The sequence below is a fragment of the Arachis stenosperma genome, chromosome 2 (assembly GCF_014773155.1).
Source record: "Arachis stenosperma cultivar V10309 chromosome 2, arast.V10309.gnm1.PFL2, whole genome shotgun sequence".
Classification (NCBI taxonomy): Eukaryota; Viridiplantae; Streptophyta; class Magnoliopsida; order Fabales; family Fabaceae; genus Arachis; species Arachis stenosperma.
Window position 1 is genome coordinate 53,756,167 of NC_080378.1, and position 17,826 is coordinate 53,773,992.

At 32.4% G+C, this 17,826-nt stretch overlaps 1 protein-coding gene across 4 annotated transcripts; it reads right to left on the bottom strand.

Annotated features, from left to right (window-relative positions):
- Window positions 1-944: 944 nt before the first annotated feature.
- LOC130960327 (protein REVEILLE 8-like) lies at window positions 945-5,566 on the bottom strand. 4 transcript variants are annotated; one of them, XM_057885709.1, is made up of 9 exons: window positions 5,157-5,566; window positions 4,549-4,606; window positions 4,331-4,454; window positions 4,087-4,245; window positions 3,851-3,976; window positions 3,647-3,756; window positions 2,619-2,678; window positions 1,393-1,531; window positions 945-1,300 (listed from the first exon to the last, which is right to left on the bottom strand). In XM_057885709.1, the coding sequence occupies exons 1-8, from the start codon at window positions 5,336-5,338 to the stop codon at window positions 1,415-1,417; spliced, it is 936 nt and encodes a 311-aa protein (XP_057741692.1). In that variant the 5' UTR covers window positions 5,339-5,566; the 3' UTR covers window positions 945-1,300; window positions 1,393-1,414. The 4 variants fall into 4 exon arrangements, with proteins under 4 accessions (XP_057741692.1, XP_057741690.1, XP_057741691.1 ...); XM_057885707.1 differs by having other exon boundaries at window positions 947-1,300; window positions 1,393-1,534; window positions 5,157-5,564; XM_057885708.1 differs by having other exon boundaries at window positions 951-1,304; window positions 5,157-5,564.
- Between the last annotated feature and the right edge of the window lie 12,260 nt (window positions 5,567-17,826).

Genomic DNA, 17,826 nt, shown 5'->3' on the forward strand with positions numbered 1-17,826 from the left:
TTTTGCGGGTGATGTAGCAGAAATAATAGGCATCCTCCCATTTTGCGAACGATTGTATCAGAAGTGGCTCTGACATGCCTGGCTCCATTTCGTGGGTGTTGCATCTGAAATGGTGGCAAAATCCATTTTCGCTAGGACTTGATGTAAATTGGCCATGCATATTTTGACAACACTTTTGCATGGCGCGTATTTAGCGAATTAAAGCATTTTTTTATATTTATATAAATGAAAAGCCCTCAAAACTTATTTCAAAAGAAAACCGATTTCAATATTCCCACTTTCGCGGTAAGAATTATTTTAGTTGACTGATCTATAATTGAACCAAAGACAAATCTTGATCTTGATTACTTCAACAGTTAACAAAAACAAACTAGTGATAGAGACTAGAAATAAAAGACATAAAAAAATATCGGAGATTCGAATTTTTCTTTATGTATGTAATAATCTATTGACCAATGACACTTTTAAATAGAACTCAAATCCGCAACAGATTAATGCTTGATTTGCTAGACTGAAAGATACAGGGAGAAAAAAATACATGACACTAGGACAAGTATAGACATGTACGAAAGTCCCATGCAAGTCCATATCGAACATGAAGGCACACTTTTCAAACCACTAAACTTTGCGTAGTTTCACACCTTCAATGGAACTAAACATAAAAGTTCATTCTAATTTTCCAATTAATCACATTGATTTTATTTATTCTTGTTCTTTTATTATTATTTTCCTAAAATGGATAAGAGATACTAAATTATTTTTCCTTTTTGCTAAAAGATCCAAATTGCCAACAATGAGCTTCGCTTTCATTTTCACATTTTGTAGTGAGAATTGTGAAACAGAAGGAGAATTTGTGACTTGTTTTTATTATGTTCTTGCCATTTTACTCATTTGATCATGATTGCCACTTTCGCCGTTTCGCGAGCCTCTCAATCTCAAGTGTAATAAAAACATTGACAAGTAGAGCATCCTTTTTCCTCTTTTTCCTCTGCTTTTTTCATACAGATATATATACTATTACAAACATTTTAATATATTGACCCTGTGTACTAGTAGAAGACAATATTTCTAAAAATATAGCAACAAGAATCACTGCAATACAACAATTGCTGTGGACCTTAGAAAAAGCTGAAAATGTATTATTCTGTTCAGCATTTCTAACATACACTGATACACTATCTCTGGCTATTGTTTTACAAAGGACAAAGGTTACATTTACAGGCTTTAGAGCAAGAACAATATCAAAATTCACTGCTGGCTAAGCAAATTCTCCCAAGTCTTCCTTCCAAATTTGACCTACCTAACTATATAATATAAGAAGTTATGATAAGAACAGGTATAGAATCAGAAGACGACTAAAATATTAAGGAGATAAAGAAAAAAAATACTTACCAAATTAACAAATTGCTAATAGTTAAACAGTTTGACATGATAGGTCATTCGGTTGCTTCTTGACATCAATTCCTGCTGTAACTCCTACTGTAACTCCTACTGTCATGGTATTGATATCATATGTTGACAATAATACATTCTTCTAAACCATAAAATAAAGATAAACCAGTTAGATCTCAGATTTAATGACATAAAATAAAAGAATATATCAGATAAAGTTTTCATCCAAGTCATATCTATAAACTAGTTCAATCAGGAGGAATGGGAATATTGGGGGAGGCCAACACAAAAGGTGAGACATTTATTAAAGTTTATTATTAGGATAAATTGCACCCACCTTCCCCCAGATTTACCCAGATTACACTAACTTCACCTCTAGTTGTCTAAAATATACTAACCTCACCTAAGTTGCCAAATTTTAACACGACGGCTGAGTATAAATCGAGCAAAATTTACTTCTTTCTTAACATTAAAATACATATTATAGTAACAGAAAGTGAAACACTTGTATGCATGGCTTATGGCTTTATATATTTAAGTATTACTGACAGGTTAGCCAGCCCCGCCTAGTGAAACAAGTCTTTGTTGTTGTTGCTATCAGGTGGGTAGTGGGGAAAGGTTATCTATTGTGACAAGTTCATATTGAGTTAACAAAGCATGTTATTCAGGATTCAGAAATCAGAACCACACAGGAAGGATCAAAACAGAGTGCATACTTTATTTGCTCAGAAAATTTAAAAAAAAAAAAAGAAGGAAATGGTGCTGCATATCCTAAAAATAGCAATGTCACAGGGATTTCTTTGGACGTTGCATTTCATGTTGATAAACTGCTGCTAGTAAATACGATCAATCAGAGCACAACCCAGTGCAAACAGGAAACAATACAATTTGATTTCCAACAATACTATATGGACACAAAAAATCAGCCACCGTATAGGGATATGTATTTAGTGTAAAAATTTGATTATGCTGCTATAAAAACGTTTGATTATTTCGCTATAGCAAATTTGATTATTCTGTTTGGAAAAGTTTGGTTTTCTGGTGGTGATTACTTTGTTGGAAAAATATGTGAACATATGAATATATGCATGATATATGATTTGATGGCTTTTATTTGGTGTTCATGGAGTATCTTATATTTCCATTTTTTCAAAAGGGATATACTTTTCTTTGCAAATTTGATGCCAAACAATATAATCAATTCATGAATTGATTTCAAAACTTACCATCGGCTCAAATTCAGGGCTAGACAAGTTGACAGTGAGGTTTCTCATTAACAACAAAACCTGCAAAACAATAGTAATACAAGCAAGTCAATTCCCACTGAACCAGAAATTTAAAATTAATTTATCATTTCAACTGAAAAGAAATTCACTTGCATGCAAAAATGAGGGAAGGTAAGGAAGATGAATTGGGGAAAATTTACGAATGAGTCCAATGGAAATTATTGGAAAGCAATCATGCCAAAATACCAATAGCTGACATGGCCTTAGTATATCTATATAAATAGACTAACAAACTTTACACAGAAAAAAATGAATGGGACAATCAACCTTATGTTTTGCTGCCAATCGAAGTGATAGAAAGCTTAATATTCCTTTTCTTTACAGAAACCACTGCTTTATTTAGCCATCAATGTACTGGAAGTTTACATAGGCCCACAAGTTTAACCAAGAACCTAGCAGCTATACCTGATGGCGATGACCTGCCTAGTTCTTGAAATTTTCTAGGGATGGTAATTTTCAATTTGAAGGAATATTTTAGCAAGCCTTAAATAAAATGTTAGAGAACATTTAGCAGTGACTAACAACAGCATCAATCTTTAGTCCATATCCAAGCACAAATCTACTGACAGAAAACTCATAACACATAAACAAATAATTTGGTTGATTTAATTCTGTCCACATGGATATAATCAAGTAGTCCTCCCAAATCTTGCTTTGACAAACTCAATCATTAAAAAATGTTATTCAGGAGCAAAAATTAAATTAAAGAACAGCTATATCATTTTATGCTACTAGGGACCACATAAGGATTAACTTCTTCGTCATATCCTCATCACATATCCATTATAAATTTACTATAAATCCTAGAAGTTTTACTTTATTCGATAATAGTATGTTAATGATATTTTCGAAGTGCATCTATCTCTATCATATGATGCCACTAAGTTTCACATCTGAAGTTACTTGTGACAGAGCAGAGTTGTCAGCATGTCATTTAACAAAATGAATAGAAGATTCATTCAACTCACAGTTTCAAAATTTATAGGATTCATTTCCTTCAGCTTCTCGACATGGTTATTTGTATCAGGATCAAAAACACTTCCAATGAAGCTGTAAACTTCGGCAAAATCTGGCAAACCTGTGAAACATGACCAAAATGACATATCACCATCCATTGCTAAAATTCAACTTGTAAACAAACGAGACATAAAAGTCAATATACATGAGATTACCATGAATAACTGGCGCTGGTTTCCCTTGCTTTGGTATCTCAGAAGACAATAGCTTTCTAGTTGAGTTCCCGACACCATTAAGACTGCTGTTACTAATCTGTGTTATCCCCTTCGATCCAATATCAGCTGAATCAGTAACGTCATATAACATAATAAGTTGTGGAAAGGTCCATTTAACACAGCCAACATAGTATACTAACATCAAACAAACAATAATTTAAAAGAAATATGCATGCCTTCGTTTCCATGAAGATTGCTGAGTTCATCTTGACAGGTCAATGATTTATTTGATCCGGTGTTCACCAGCAGAGAAGCTTCATCCCATGTGGCATACCCAGGTGCAAGGGCATTTGTCGAAGGAGCATAAGCAATGGATGCTGGCAGTGCCATCAAAACTGGAAATCCAAAAACTCATGTCAAAAACTTAGTAAGGTTGTGAATTCATAGGAGAGAATATGAGCATGTAATATAGAAGCAAACCATTTTTTGATGCCTTTTGTGGGTAGGGATGTGCGGCTTTGCGCTTAGGGCGAGGAGGAGGAACATGTGCTACTGTTCCATTCTTTTGAACTTTCAAAAAGTATTTTTGGGCATGGCTTCGGATCTGCAAAGTTAATAGTGAGTCACAAACAATGACCAAATAGAATACAAGCATGAAAACAGTACTGAACAATATAGCCGAAGAGCAATCTCCTAACCTGAATAACTGTTTTGGATCCTACAAAATCTTCAATTTTCTTCCAATCTCTGTCAAATCTGAATAATCCACAAGATATCAGTAACTGAAATGCAGAGTCCTTCACTTAAAAATTTGAAATGAAGAACATAATTTTAACCAATTAGTACGAAGCAAATCAATCAGAATCTAAAAGCAAGGCTTATTTGTGAAATCTTGTTATCAAAATAGCCTTTGCTTAAATTTTCAGCATGTAATCATAACATTATATATAACAATCACACTGCTTTTTTACCATTAAGCATAAACTGTGAGATGTGAGAAGTAAAATTAAACAATTGAAAATACATTCTTATCTGAAATTAGCGAACTACAAATACTAAGGACAAATTTCTCTTTCTTTTCTCTTTTTTATTTTCTTATTCTTCTCTCTCAGCGAAAAAAGGTCAACTAAATCAGGTATTTGAACTTAAAAGGATACTAAGGATGATGGGAAAAAAAAAACTCTAAATTGGCAATAAGAACCACGAAAACAAGACAAGGAACATACAAATGCAATTTTATTTTGTCCTAATAAAAGAAGAAAGAAAATAAGAAATAAAAATAGAATAATGGAAATTAGAGACTAACAGCTGAAGAGCTTCTAGAAACTTGTCGTGTTCTTCGTCAGTCCAGCTCTCTCTGGACTTGGTAATGGTGTAAGGCTTTCTGACCTTCTTGGCAGAGGCATCAGTGGCGGTGGTGGCGGTTGTGGCAGTTGGCGTTGGTGTCACCATTGACTGAGTATTGGAGGTGGTGTTGTTGGAGTTCATGTGGCCACAGAAAACATAAGAGAGAGAGAGAGAGAGAGAGAGAGAGAGAGAGAGAAAGAGTAGAGTATGTGTGTATGTGACAATGTTGTGGTGAGGATGTGATGTGGCGAAGGTGGTGGGTTAGGTGTATGTGTGGTGCACGATGGCTTGCCTTGTCACCAACACGAGTTTTTCCACTACCATTGCTAAATGCTAATTAGCAGTAATTAGTTTACCAACCTTACCATTACGGCATTACCAATTTCATTTCGTCCAATATGTCTTCTGACTTCTGATTCCATGCGCCGCACTTATACCTGCACTTTAGCGGTTACAAGTTTTTTTTGGTAACTTATACCAAATAGCAAACAATTCTCCTTGAACAATACTATTACTCTCAATCATTCCCAAATACTCCCTTTGCCAACTCCCATTACAATCTTTAATAACACAAGCAAAATCAACACTATCACCCGAACCAAAATAACTAGCATCACAATTAATCTTAAAAGTACCAATAGATGGGGGATTCCAAAAACCATTTAGAGGAGAGGGAAGGGACATACGTTGTAATTCAAAAATATTCCTAAGCTCCTTTTCTGAAGTTAATGTAGACAAATCACTTTTTTCGGAGGCCAAGTTTCATGGGGATTAAATATGTCATTATTCCTTGCTCGCTATATCCACCAAAGTCCCGAAAAGAACTTGAACGGATGCTCTCTGCTCTGATACAAGAACCAGTTCTTCAAATCCAAAGGATGACAAGAAATATCCAACCTATGCCAGACAAGTTGAGCTTTTGGACAATCCCGAATACAATGTAAAACCGATTCCTACCTAGAAAGACATCTTGGACACCTATCCGATGACGGCATCCCTCTTCTAAAGCGAAAACTTGCAGTAGGAAGAGCCTCCTTAAGATACAACCAAGCCAAAAACTTATGCTTTTCCGGAACAAGCTGACGCCAAAGCCAAAGCCAATTCTCCTGCTCCTCCCAACCAAACAGTTGCTTACACAACCACAAGTAACCATTGCGTGAGTTATAGACTTTGGCAGCAGACCCACTCCAATACCAACCCACTTCCGGACCTGCTTGTTCATCTGGATTGTAAGAGAGAATATTACCTTTCAGATTTTGAGATAAAGGAGAATAAAGAGTATCCAAATGTCACCTACCAACCGACCAAATATCTTGTATCCGGAGATTCGAATCAGAAATGTGAACATAATTCATCTCATTAGATAACCGTCCTTCTCTCCTCCAGCTAGAAAACCAAAAATTCTGGTTCAAATCTCCAATACACCAAGCAAACCCATCTTTCAACACTTCCCAAGCCTTGCAAAGACACCTCCAAATGGGAGAGTCCTTGTTCTTAGGATAACTAAAACAGTCATATAGAGATGATCGGTACTTGGCATCCAACAATTGGACCCATAGCTTGTTTGGCTGCTGGAAAAAAGTCCAAACTAGCTTCACAAGAAGAGCAATATTTACACAATAAGGATCTCTAATCCCCAAACCTCCATATTTTTTTGGAGTAACTAGTACCTTCCAACTAACAAGATTCAATCCTCTTCCATCAACTTGTCCTTTCCAAAGAAAATTCCTCATCATAGACTCCAATTTACTAATGATTCCTTTGGAAAAAATAGAGACCTGCATTTGGTACGTGAGAATAGCGGCGACAACAGAATTAACCAAGCAGAGTCTACCAGCCCGATTGAGTAAACTCCCTTTCCAGCTTGCTAGCCTACTCCGAACCTTATCCAAGACACCATTGAAAGTTTAACGAGTCACCCTAGAATGGCTAAGGGTAACTCCAAGATACTTGCCCAAGTCCTGGACAAATCTGATAGAGGATATCCCAGTGAAAATCTCTTTCCTTGTTGCAGAGACATTCTTAGAGCAAAGTGCTTTAGACTTCTCCACATTAATCTTCATCCCAGATGCTTTGCAAAAAGTCTCTAAAACCAACATCACATTTTGCACTTGTCTCTTTGTAGCTTTACAGAATAGAAGCAAGTCATCCGCAAACATTAAGTGGGATATTCTTGGTCCCCCTCTAGAAATAGCAACCGGCTCCCACAAGCCCAAATCAACCTGATGACTAATAAAGCATGCCAATCGCTCCATACACAACACAAAAAGATAGGGTGACATAGGGTCTCCTTGTCTAAGACCTCGACTAGGAGTAAAGCCATTCAGACGACTCCCATTCCAAAGAATAGATAAAGAAGAAGCAGTGACACAATTCATAATCAAATTAAGTGTAGGAATAGGAAAACCAAAACTCTTAAGGGTATGAGCTAAAAACCTCCAGTCAACTCTGTCATAAGCCTTCTCCAGATCAATCTTAAAGACCAGTGTGCCTTTCTTTGATTTAGTCTTCTTCATAAAGTGGAGGACTTCTTGAGCAATAATGATGTTGTCAGGAGTTCCTCGTCCTGGAATAAATCCTCCTTGAAGCGGGCCAACAATATCCGCAAGATGAGGACGAAGCCTATTAACAAGGACCATAAATGTTATTTTAATAACTAAAACAAATAAGACGACTAATAATTGAGAAATAGATTATTCAAATTATTCTTAGTTGATAAATATTAAAAAATTTAAAAGAACAATTTACATAATTCATTTTTAGTTAATTGTGGATATACTTTTTGTTACTGAAATAACATTTCTCAAATAAAAATACCCTAAATAAGTTTGCTTATTTTTAATAAATTACTATATCTTTTTAAAATTTTGGTACTGATAAAATAAATTTTAAAATTGTTTCTTTTGGTCACTATATTACTAAAAGAATTTAAGAATTATGAATAATTTAATTAAATTATTTTATTACTATAATCATACACTATATTAAAAATTACAGACCATGTACATTTTAACTTATTAGTTTTAAAAGAACAATTCGATTATTTAAAAGGTTAATTTGTACGCTTGTCAAGTTGTACATTTTAAAATTTAAACGCATAAAATTTATCTGACCAGTGACCTGTAATTCAGGAGTTAAAATTCCTATTATTAATTTGATATGAGTGAACTATCCAAAAATTCATTTAACATTTATCAATCTTATAAATGAGGTAATTGTATTGAGTTTCGACAACAATAATATATGATTATATGATGAAAAACATTTGATTAGGTTAAAAGGCTATATGGTATATATAATTTACAAAAAATATTATGTGTATATATAAATTAATCACTAAAAATAATTTGTTATTTAATTTATTTTTAATGTATAATTTATATTTTAACATATATTTTATATATTTTATTCTCATAAATTTTGGTGACTAATGCCAATATACACTTGGTATGATTATATGAATTAATATGTAAGTGATGCAGATCCAATTTAGCCCAAACAGAACAATAAGCATAGCAGATCAGTTTTTCATAGCACATTGAACAAACAATACAGTTCGAATAAAGCGAAACAATTTGAAGCAAAAATATCAGTCCATACACTAAAGAAAAGAATCATCAAATTTGGGGACAAAGATAAAAGAATCAAGGAAATTACAGCATCATCACACAAGGACAATGATTAAATCGCATCTGCATATTTGACACTCATAGGAGGTGCAAGGTCGATTAAAATGTATACTATCACAACTGACACATTTTGCCCAACGTCCCTACAATAACGTTGCAAATTTAGGAAATGCCGAATTTAATTTTTATTTAAGTATTTTCTCACCTATACAGTGGCAATCAACCAGATTTTGATTTCAAGAAGAGAGTAAATATTGAACATATTCTAACTTTTTCGCATTCCATCTTTTTTTTCTTAGAGTTTTATTGAATATCATATTTTCTATTAGAAAAGTTTTTAAATATACCTGTAACATCAGTATTTTAATAATTTTAACTGTTAATTATAAATATATATTATATATTTTTTATAATTAAAATCAACGATTAAAATTAAAATTATTAAAATACTAGTGTATTTAGTATTTTTTTTCTTTCTATTATATGTTCCTGTAAAAAAAAGAATAATGTTAATTATGTGAGGAATCAGACACAAAAGTCATGAGAAAAAAAAGATTAGAGAGATAGATAAAAAAAAAAAGCAATAATTATTTTATCTTTGTAAAGATAGCTTCAGGTAGATGAACCGAGTTGTTTTTTTTTTCTAAATTGGATTAGCACTTAAAGATGATTAGATTAGATTGAAGTTTATTAATTTTTGAGCTTGGTGAAAATTTTAGGAAAATTTTACGAAATAAGTTGTAACTCATAAGTATTATTGGTGAATATAATTTTGTTAAAATTATAATATAAATTTTATTAATGTTATAGTAGAAATTGAGTGTAAGTTTCATTATACAAAGAGACTGAATTATGATATATAATATGTTATCTCTTTTTTTCTTTTCTATTTTGCATAATTTGAAATGTGCATAACAAAAAGATTTTTTAAATTTTTTGTTTTATAGACTTAACAACAAAAGTCTTTAAAGATATAAATTCAAAAAGGATCTTTTTTTTTTTGGTGACCAAAAATAGGATCTTTTATTTAATCATCTTTCTTAAGAATAACTAAAATTTTTATTTTGTATAATTAAATATAATTATGATACACATAAAATCTTAAAGAACAGAAATAATGACAATTTTGAGTTTGGTTAATTTTTAAATTAACACAAAATATATTGTAACATGATGAAATGCATTTTTTTTCTTTCCTTTTATGTGAACAAATCTAAATATATTTTTAATTTAAAAGTATATATATATCCAACTGAAAAATCAAGAAAATAATCACCCCACCTACAAAGAAAAGAAAAATAGACTAGAAAGGAGGAGAATCAAACAACATAAAGAAATTTATTGAAACGTTGAAAATCAAGGAAACGCATTAGCCTAAAATAAAGTAAAAAATTAGCTAGGAGAAGATGAGAAGAGAAAAGAAGAAAGGAGAGAAAAGATAATCAAAATGGGAGCCTCAAATCTTTGAAGAGTTAGAGGTAGCCGTGAATTGGGTTTTTAGAAATTTTTTTATTTGAAAAATCATAAAGAGAGAAAACACAATATAATTATTTTTAGGTAATAAATTTTAGATTATACGGTTATAAAAAGAGTAGGGGTGATAACGGGGCGGGTAGGTGCGGGTTTTTGCTCTACCCGACTCTGTTTTGCCGTATAACAATTCGCATAAAATTTGCTTTATTTTTATTTGTGCGTAGTAAAACGTTGAACTCTAACTCGTGTCTGTGGGTACCCGCCTCGCCTCTACCCACTCCTATAATTATTAAAATCCACTAAATAAAATTAAATTTTAAAATTTATATACCCATCATCACATACGTAACATAAATTAAAGTAAAAATTAAAATATGATACAATATTATTAATCATTTATTAATTATTTTACATATATTATACATATTATATATTAAAATTATATATTATATATATATATAACGGGGCAGGTAGGGGCGGGTATTACCTAAACCCGACTCAGTCCCGCCCCTCCCAAAAACCTGCCCCGCTAAAAACCCACCCAGAGTAAATAAGGGTGGGGTAGGTACCTACAGATTTAAATGGTATTGCCATTTCTAAAGAAGAATGTTAAAACGTCAGTAAATTTTATAATTTATAGTTATTAATTAGCTATTATTAATATTTTTAATAGTGTAAAATTATATTTAATAATATAAAATTATTCATTTTTATTTTTACTGGATAAGCTCCATAAATGTTCTCCAGTAATAATTATCGTAGTAGAAAAAATAACAAACTATTATTAAATTAATATTCTATCTAAATCTATAAGTTTGAGAATTATTTCTGATTCAAAGACTATAACTTTATTATCTAATTTTCCTAATAAATAACATTTTCATGAGTCAATCTTTATACCGGGTTGTTTTATATATTTCCACTAAGTGTCTAATAAAAATTGTTCAAAATGAATCATTTTTAAATTTATATCGAATAAAATATGAATTAAAAGTTTTTTCTTTTATATTTTAATTATTTAATTTTTAAGCATACTTATTTGAATTAAAAAGTTCTAATAGAAAATAAGAATTCTAAAATTATATTACATTTAATTTATTAAAACTTAAAAGTGGTTATTAATAAATCCTCAATAAATATTGTTATGATACTCATCAAACTCTTAATTACTCTATGTAATCCTCCATGTTTTGATTGAAATACATATGAAGAATTTGAACCAAAAAACAAGAAATATGAGAACATGTATGTTAGTCACTGAAATTTAGAAATATTCATTTTGCTTCTTAAATTTTTTAAAAATACAAATAATATAATGATCTTAATTAAACAAAGTATTTTAAAATTAGAAAAATTTAATTACAGTGTTTTTTTTATTTAAAACAAACTAAAATTTCAAAATACTATATCCAACCACACTTTTAGTGTGTAATGTAATGGCATTAATTACATATATAAATTTTATGTGAACTAGATCAGCGGAGAAAAAACTAACTAAATTCGTAGTTATCAAATTTAGAAACCAAACTTATAGTATCTAAAATTTATAGATTAAATTAATTATTGGGTAAAAATTTAAAAATTAAATTATGCCTTATTTAAACAAAAATTATTGAAAAAAAAAATGTTTACCGAGTTATTTTTTAAAAAAGTTTTATAAAAAAATAAAAATAATTTTATGTTTTGATATCTTATAGAAAATAATTTTTTTTATTTATTAATTATAATTGAGTATAATAATATAAAAATATTATTTATTTATTTATTATGTAAAAAATATTTTTTATTTTTTTAATATTTTTATTTTTTATTAAAAATTTATTAAATACGTTAAAAAAAAATTATTAAAAGGGATGAGTGAGGAATGGCTGAGACTTGAGAGGATGTGATGTTTTCAAGTTTCAACTTTTCATTGTTTTGGTGTAGAAACGGGAAATGGTCTCAACTCTCAAGAGGGAAAAACTGAACACTGGGTCCCATTTAATTTGGCTTTCACTCTGAGCCACTAATTTTAGGATGTACATTGCCTACGTGTCGAATATTGGGGAATTGCATGACCGACATGGATCTTGCGGCTTGCCGGCTTCCAACGATTTGAAAATAATTGTGTTTTGTTTTATACTTTTAAGTACAAGTGTATGATTTAAAAAAAAAAATTGAAAAAAATTTATTTCCCAAACAAGTATAAATCAATCGAAACAGTTAATTTGTTTGAATTTATATATAAAAAGATATTAAATACTAAAACTTATAAAGAATTTATGAAATGTAAAATTTATATAACCATTTATAAAGTTGAATCTAAATACTTAAAATTATTTAGTGTAATTAAAAGGTTTAGTTTAACATAGAATAAATGAGAAAACTAATATAAAATAGCCAAATTAATTTTAGTTTAATTAAAAGCATTTTATTAATTTAGAAAAAAAAGTAGCTAAATTAATTTGAGAACAAAATGACACTCCTCAAAAAGAATATAATGTCTATGTGTAAATTTTATCATTATTTTTTTTTAAAGTTAGGAGTGAGATTCAAATCCATAATTTTTAAATGAATTTAAAAAGAACATGTTGAGTTAAGAAATTAACTAAATTAATTTGATGATGACAAACATTATTTTTAATGGGTTAAATACCCAATTAGTTTTGATTGAATTTAAGTAAGTGTTGCAGGCAAAAAAAAAAAAAGAATATTGCAGCAGCCTAAGAGGAAGGAAGTCAAACCAGAAATAAAATAGACTAACAAAGCACTAAAAGCCCAAAGTTGTTAAATAAAAGAATCACGTGGGCTGAACTAGAAAAGAGCCAACCCAAACCCGAATTAGTCTCACTCAAAGCTAATCCCTTCAAAGTGCTTCCACCAAAGCCAACGTCCCTTTTCTCACTTCGGTCAGAACTTAGAGAAGAGAGAGAGAAAGAGCGCTTCGTTTCTAAGTCATTCACCAAAGAAAAAAGAAAGAGAAGGATTAAACAAAAAGGTTGATGTCTAATCACCCACATGAAACCATATCAACCTAAGTCAAAAGCTAAAGGTGATTCATTTTCTTTTGCATGTATCTTACTTTCTTTTCTTCTTCCCCGACTCTTTGCCAATCCAATTTGGAAATCATGGAAAAGGTGATCTCTGATAAATATTGCTATGAATCAAAGGCCAAGATTGTTTCTTGGGAACAAAGTAGTAGCTTAAGGGTTTAGATCTGGATTTATCATTGAAAATATTTTTCTTTGCTGTTCTGAGGCATTCGGTCAAGAAAAAGGGATCTGTTTCAAATTCCCAATTTGGGGATTAATGAAAAAATGTGAAAGGGTAAGTTGGTGAAGTATACAGTTCGAGGAGTTGACTTGGAAGAGAGTAACTCAGCAACATGCAAGGAGATACAAAAAAAATTTTGACTCTTCTGAAGACAAGGAGAAAGAACCAGAGTCTGAGTTTCATTGAGAGCTTCCTGAGAAGGTTCAACGTTTTGGATAGTGCTATCTAAAGAAAGAAGCATTCCGCCAAGATGAAGAACTTGATCAGTATTTGCTCAACTCGGTTCATCTTATAGCAACAGAGGTTGTTGAAGCATCAATCTTCTTCATGTTTTACAGATTGTAATTTATTTTTCAATGTATATCTTTCTGTAATTTCTTGAGTGGTAAAAGGCTAAAAGAGAGAGCTTAAAAAAAGCCAAAGAATGATAAAAGGTTGAGTGATAGACTTGAGTGAAAAACCTAGAGTATTTCAGATTTCTTTAGGTTGTTTACATTGTCTTGTATCTTGTACCTGTGAGGTACCCTGATGAGCGGATAATTTATACGCTTTTTGGCATTGTTTTTAGTATATTTTTAGTATGTTTTAGTTAGTTTTTAGTATATTTTTATTAGTTTTTAGTTAAAATTCACTTTTCTGGACTTTACTATGAGTTTGTGTGTTTTTCTGTGATTTCAGGTATTTTCTGGCTGAAATTGAGGGACCTGAGTAAAAATCTGATTCAGAGACTGAAAAGGACTGCAGATGCTGTTGGATTCTGACCTCCCTGCACTCGAAGTGAATTTTCTGGAGCTACAGAAGCCCAATTGGCGCTCTCTCAACGGCGTTGGAAAGTAGACATCCTGGGCTTTCCAGCAATGTATAATAGTCCATACTTTGCCCGAGATTTAATGGCCCAAACCGGCGTTCTAAATCAGCTCAAGAATGCCCGGCGTTAAACGCCGGAACTGGCACAAGAATGGGAGTTAAACGCCCAAACTGGCACAAAAGCTGGCGTTTAACTCCAAGAGAAGTCTCTACGCAAAAATGCTTCAATGCTCAGCCCAAGCACACATCAAGCGGGCCCGGAAGTGGATTTTTATGTCATTTACTCATCTTTGTAAACCTTAAGCTACTAGTTCTCTATAAGTAGGACCTTTTGATATTGTATTTTCATCTTTTGATCACTTTCGATCTTAGGATCATCTTTGGACGTCTAGTTCTTAGATTATTGGGAGGCTGGCCATTCGGCCATGCCTGAACCTTGTTCTTATGTATTTTCAACGGTGGAGTTTCTACACACCATAGATTAAGGTGTGGAGCTCTGATGTACCTCGAGTATTAATGCAATTACTATTGTTCTTCTATTCAATTCAACTTGTTCTTATTCCAAGATATTCATTTGCACTCAAGAATTTGATGAATGTGATGATTATGTGACGCTCATCATCATTCTCACTCATGAACGCGTGCCTGACAACCACTCCCGTTCTACAAGCAAACAAGGCTTGAATGTTTATCTCTTCGATTCTTTAATCGGAATCTTCGTGGTATAAGCTAGAATTGATTGTGGCATTCAAGAGAATCCGGAAGGTCTAAACCTTGTCTGTGGTATTCTGAGTAGGATTCAATGATTGAATGACTGTGACGAGCTTCAAACTCTTGAAGGCTGGGCGTTGGTGACAGACGCAAAAGAATCAATGGATTCTATTCCAACCTGATTGAGAACCGACAGATGATTAGCCGTGCCGTGACAGGGTGCGTTGAACATTTTCACTGAGAGGATGGGAGGTAGCCACTGACAACGGTGAAACCTTACATACAGCTTGCCATGGAAAGGAGTAAGAAGGATTGGATGAAGACAGTATGAAAGCAGAGAGATGGAAGGGACAAAGCATCTCCATTCGCTTATCTGAAGTTCTCACCAATGAATTACATAAGTATCTCTATCTTTATCTTTATGTTTTATTCATATATCATCCATAACCATTTGAGTCTGCCTGACTAAGATTTACAAGGTGACCATAGCTTGCTTCATACCAACAATCTCCGTGGGATCGACACTTACTCGCGTAAGGTTTATTACTTGGACGACCCAGTGCACTTGCTGGTTAGTTGTGCGAAGTTGTGTTTATACCATGGTATTGAGCACCAAGTTTTTGGATTCATTACCGGGGATTATTTGAGTTGTGAAAAGTAGTAATCACAATTTCGTGCACCAAGTTTTTGGCGCCGTTGCCGGGGATTGTTTCGAGTATGGACAACTGATGGTTCATCTTGTTGCTTAAATTAGGTATTTTTCTTCAGAGTTCTTAAGAATGAATTCTAGTATTTCAAGGTGATGTTCTTATCATCACCAAAGCTGATTGATTCTCATCAATTTAGCTCTTGAATACAATGTCCTGCTGAAGCTTGGCTAGCCATGTCTAATTTCTTTAGACTAAAGCTTTAGACTAACATTTCATGATTCCTGGAATTCTCATTAAGAATTTTGATATCTTTATTTTCTTCTTCCACTTAATTTTCGAAAAAACCAAAAAAAAAATTACAAAATCATAAAAACCAAAAATATTGTATATTTCTTGTTTGAGTCTAGTGTCTCATGTTAAGTTTGGTGTCAATTGCATGTTTCTATTCTTCTTGCATTCATGCATGTGTCTTCATTTATCTTCAAGTTGTTCTTGATGATTTCCTTGCTCTGATCTTTGAATTCTCTTGACTTGAGTGTTTTGTTGTTTCTCATATGCATTCTCATTTTGTTAGTGTCAGTAGTATACAAACTACTAAGTTTGGTGTCTTGCATGCATTGTTATTTGATTTTAGTTGCATTTTGATTATTCCTCATTATTAAAAATCCAAAAATATTTTTTTATTTGTGTCTTTTCAAGTCAATAATACAGAGAATTGAAGATTCAGAACATACAGCAGAGGAATTATACAGAAAAAGCTGGGCGTTCAAAACGCCCAGTGAGGAAGGCAAACTGGCGTTTAAACGCCAGCCAGGGTGCCTGGCTGGGCGTTTAACGCCCAAAAAGGTAGTGCTTTGGGCGTTAAACGCCAGGATGGCACAAGAGGGAAGATTTTGTTTTCAAATCAAATTTTTTCAAGTTTTCAAAATCTTTTCAAAATCAAATCTTTTTCAAATCATATCTTTTCAATCAAATCTTTTTCAAAATCAATTTCTTTCCATTTTCAAAAATACTTGCTATCAATTAATGATTTGATTCAACATTTCAAGTAAGTTGCCTTTTCTGTTGAGAAAGGTTTAATGTTTGAATCATATCTTTTCTTGTTAGCCAAGTCATTAATTTTAAAATCAAATCTTTTTAAAATTATTTTTCAAATCATATCTTCTCAATCACATCTTTTTAAAACCATAACTTTTCAATCATATCTTCTTAATCATATCTTTTTCAAAATAGTTTTCAATCATATCTTTTTGATTTCTAATTTCAAAATCTTTTTCAAAAATCACTTGATTTCTTTCAATCTTAGTTTTCGAAAATCAATTTGTGTTTTTCAAAATGTTTTTAAAATCTTTTACTTAATTTTCGAAAATTTCTTCCCCTCTTCTCACATCCTTCTATTTATGGACTAACACTATTCCTTAATGCACAATTCGAACTCCATCTTTCTTGATAAGTTCGAATTTTTCTACTTCTTCCTTCTATTTTTCTTTTCCTCTGACACCTCAAGGAATCTCTATACTGTGACATAGAGGATTCCATATTTTCTTGTCCTCTTCTCTTTCATATGAGCAGGAGCAAAGACAAAAGCATTCTTGTTGAGGCTGACCCTGAACCTGAAAGGACCTTGAAGCGAAAGCTAAGAGAAGCTAAGGCACAACTCTCTGTAGAGGACCTAACAGAAATCTTCAAAGAAGAAGAACCCATGGCAGCCGAAAACAACAACAATGCCAACAATGCAAGGAAGGTGCTGGGTGACTTTACTGCACCTACTCCCGACTTCTATGGGAGAAGCATCTCTATCCCTGCCATTGGAGCAAACAACTTTGAGTTTAAGCCTCAATTAGTTTCTCTAATGCAACAGAATTACAAGTTCCATGGACTTCCATTGGAAGATCCTCATCAGTTCTTAGCTGAATTCTTGCAAATCTGTGACACTGTCAAGACTAATGGGGTTGACCCTGAGGTCTACAGACTTATGCTATTCTCTTTTGCTGTAAGAGACAGAGCTAGGATATGGTTGGACTCACAACCTAAAGAAAGCTTGAACTCTTGGGAAAAGCTAGTCAATGCCTTCTTGGCAAAGTTCTTTCCACCTCAAAAATTGAGT

Coding starts and splice junctions, on each gene's coding strand:
- LOC130960327 (XM_057885707.1), bottom strand. CDS start 5,338: ATGAACTCCAACAACACCACCTCCAATACTCAGTCAATGGTGACACCA. Junction 3,977..4,086: donor CAATCTTCATGGAAACGAAG/GCATGCATATTT, acceptor TTACTGATTCAG/CTGATATTGGATCGAAGGGG. Junction 2,679..3,646: donor ATCCTATAAATTTTGAAACT/GTGAGTTGAATG, acceptor ATTGTTTTGCAG/GTTTTGTTGTTAATGAGAAA.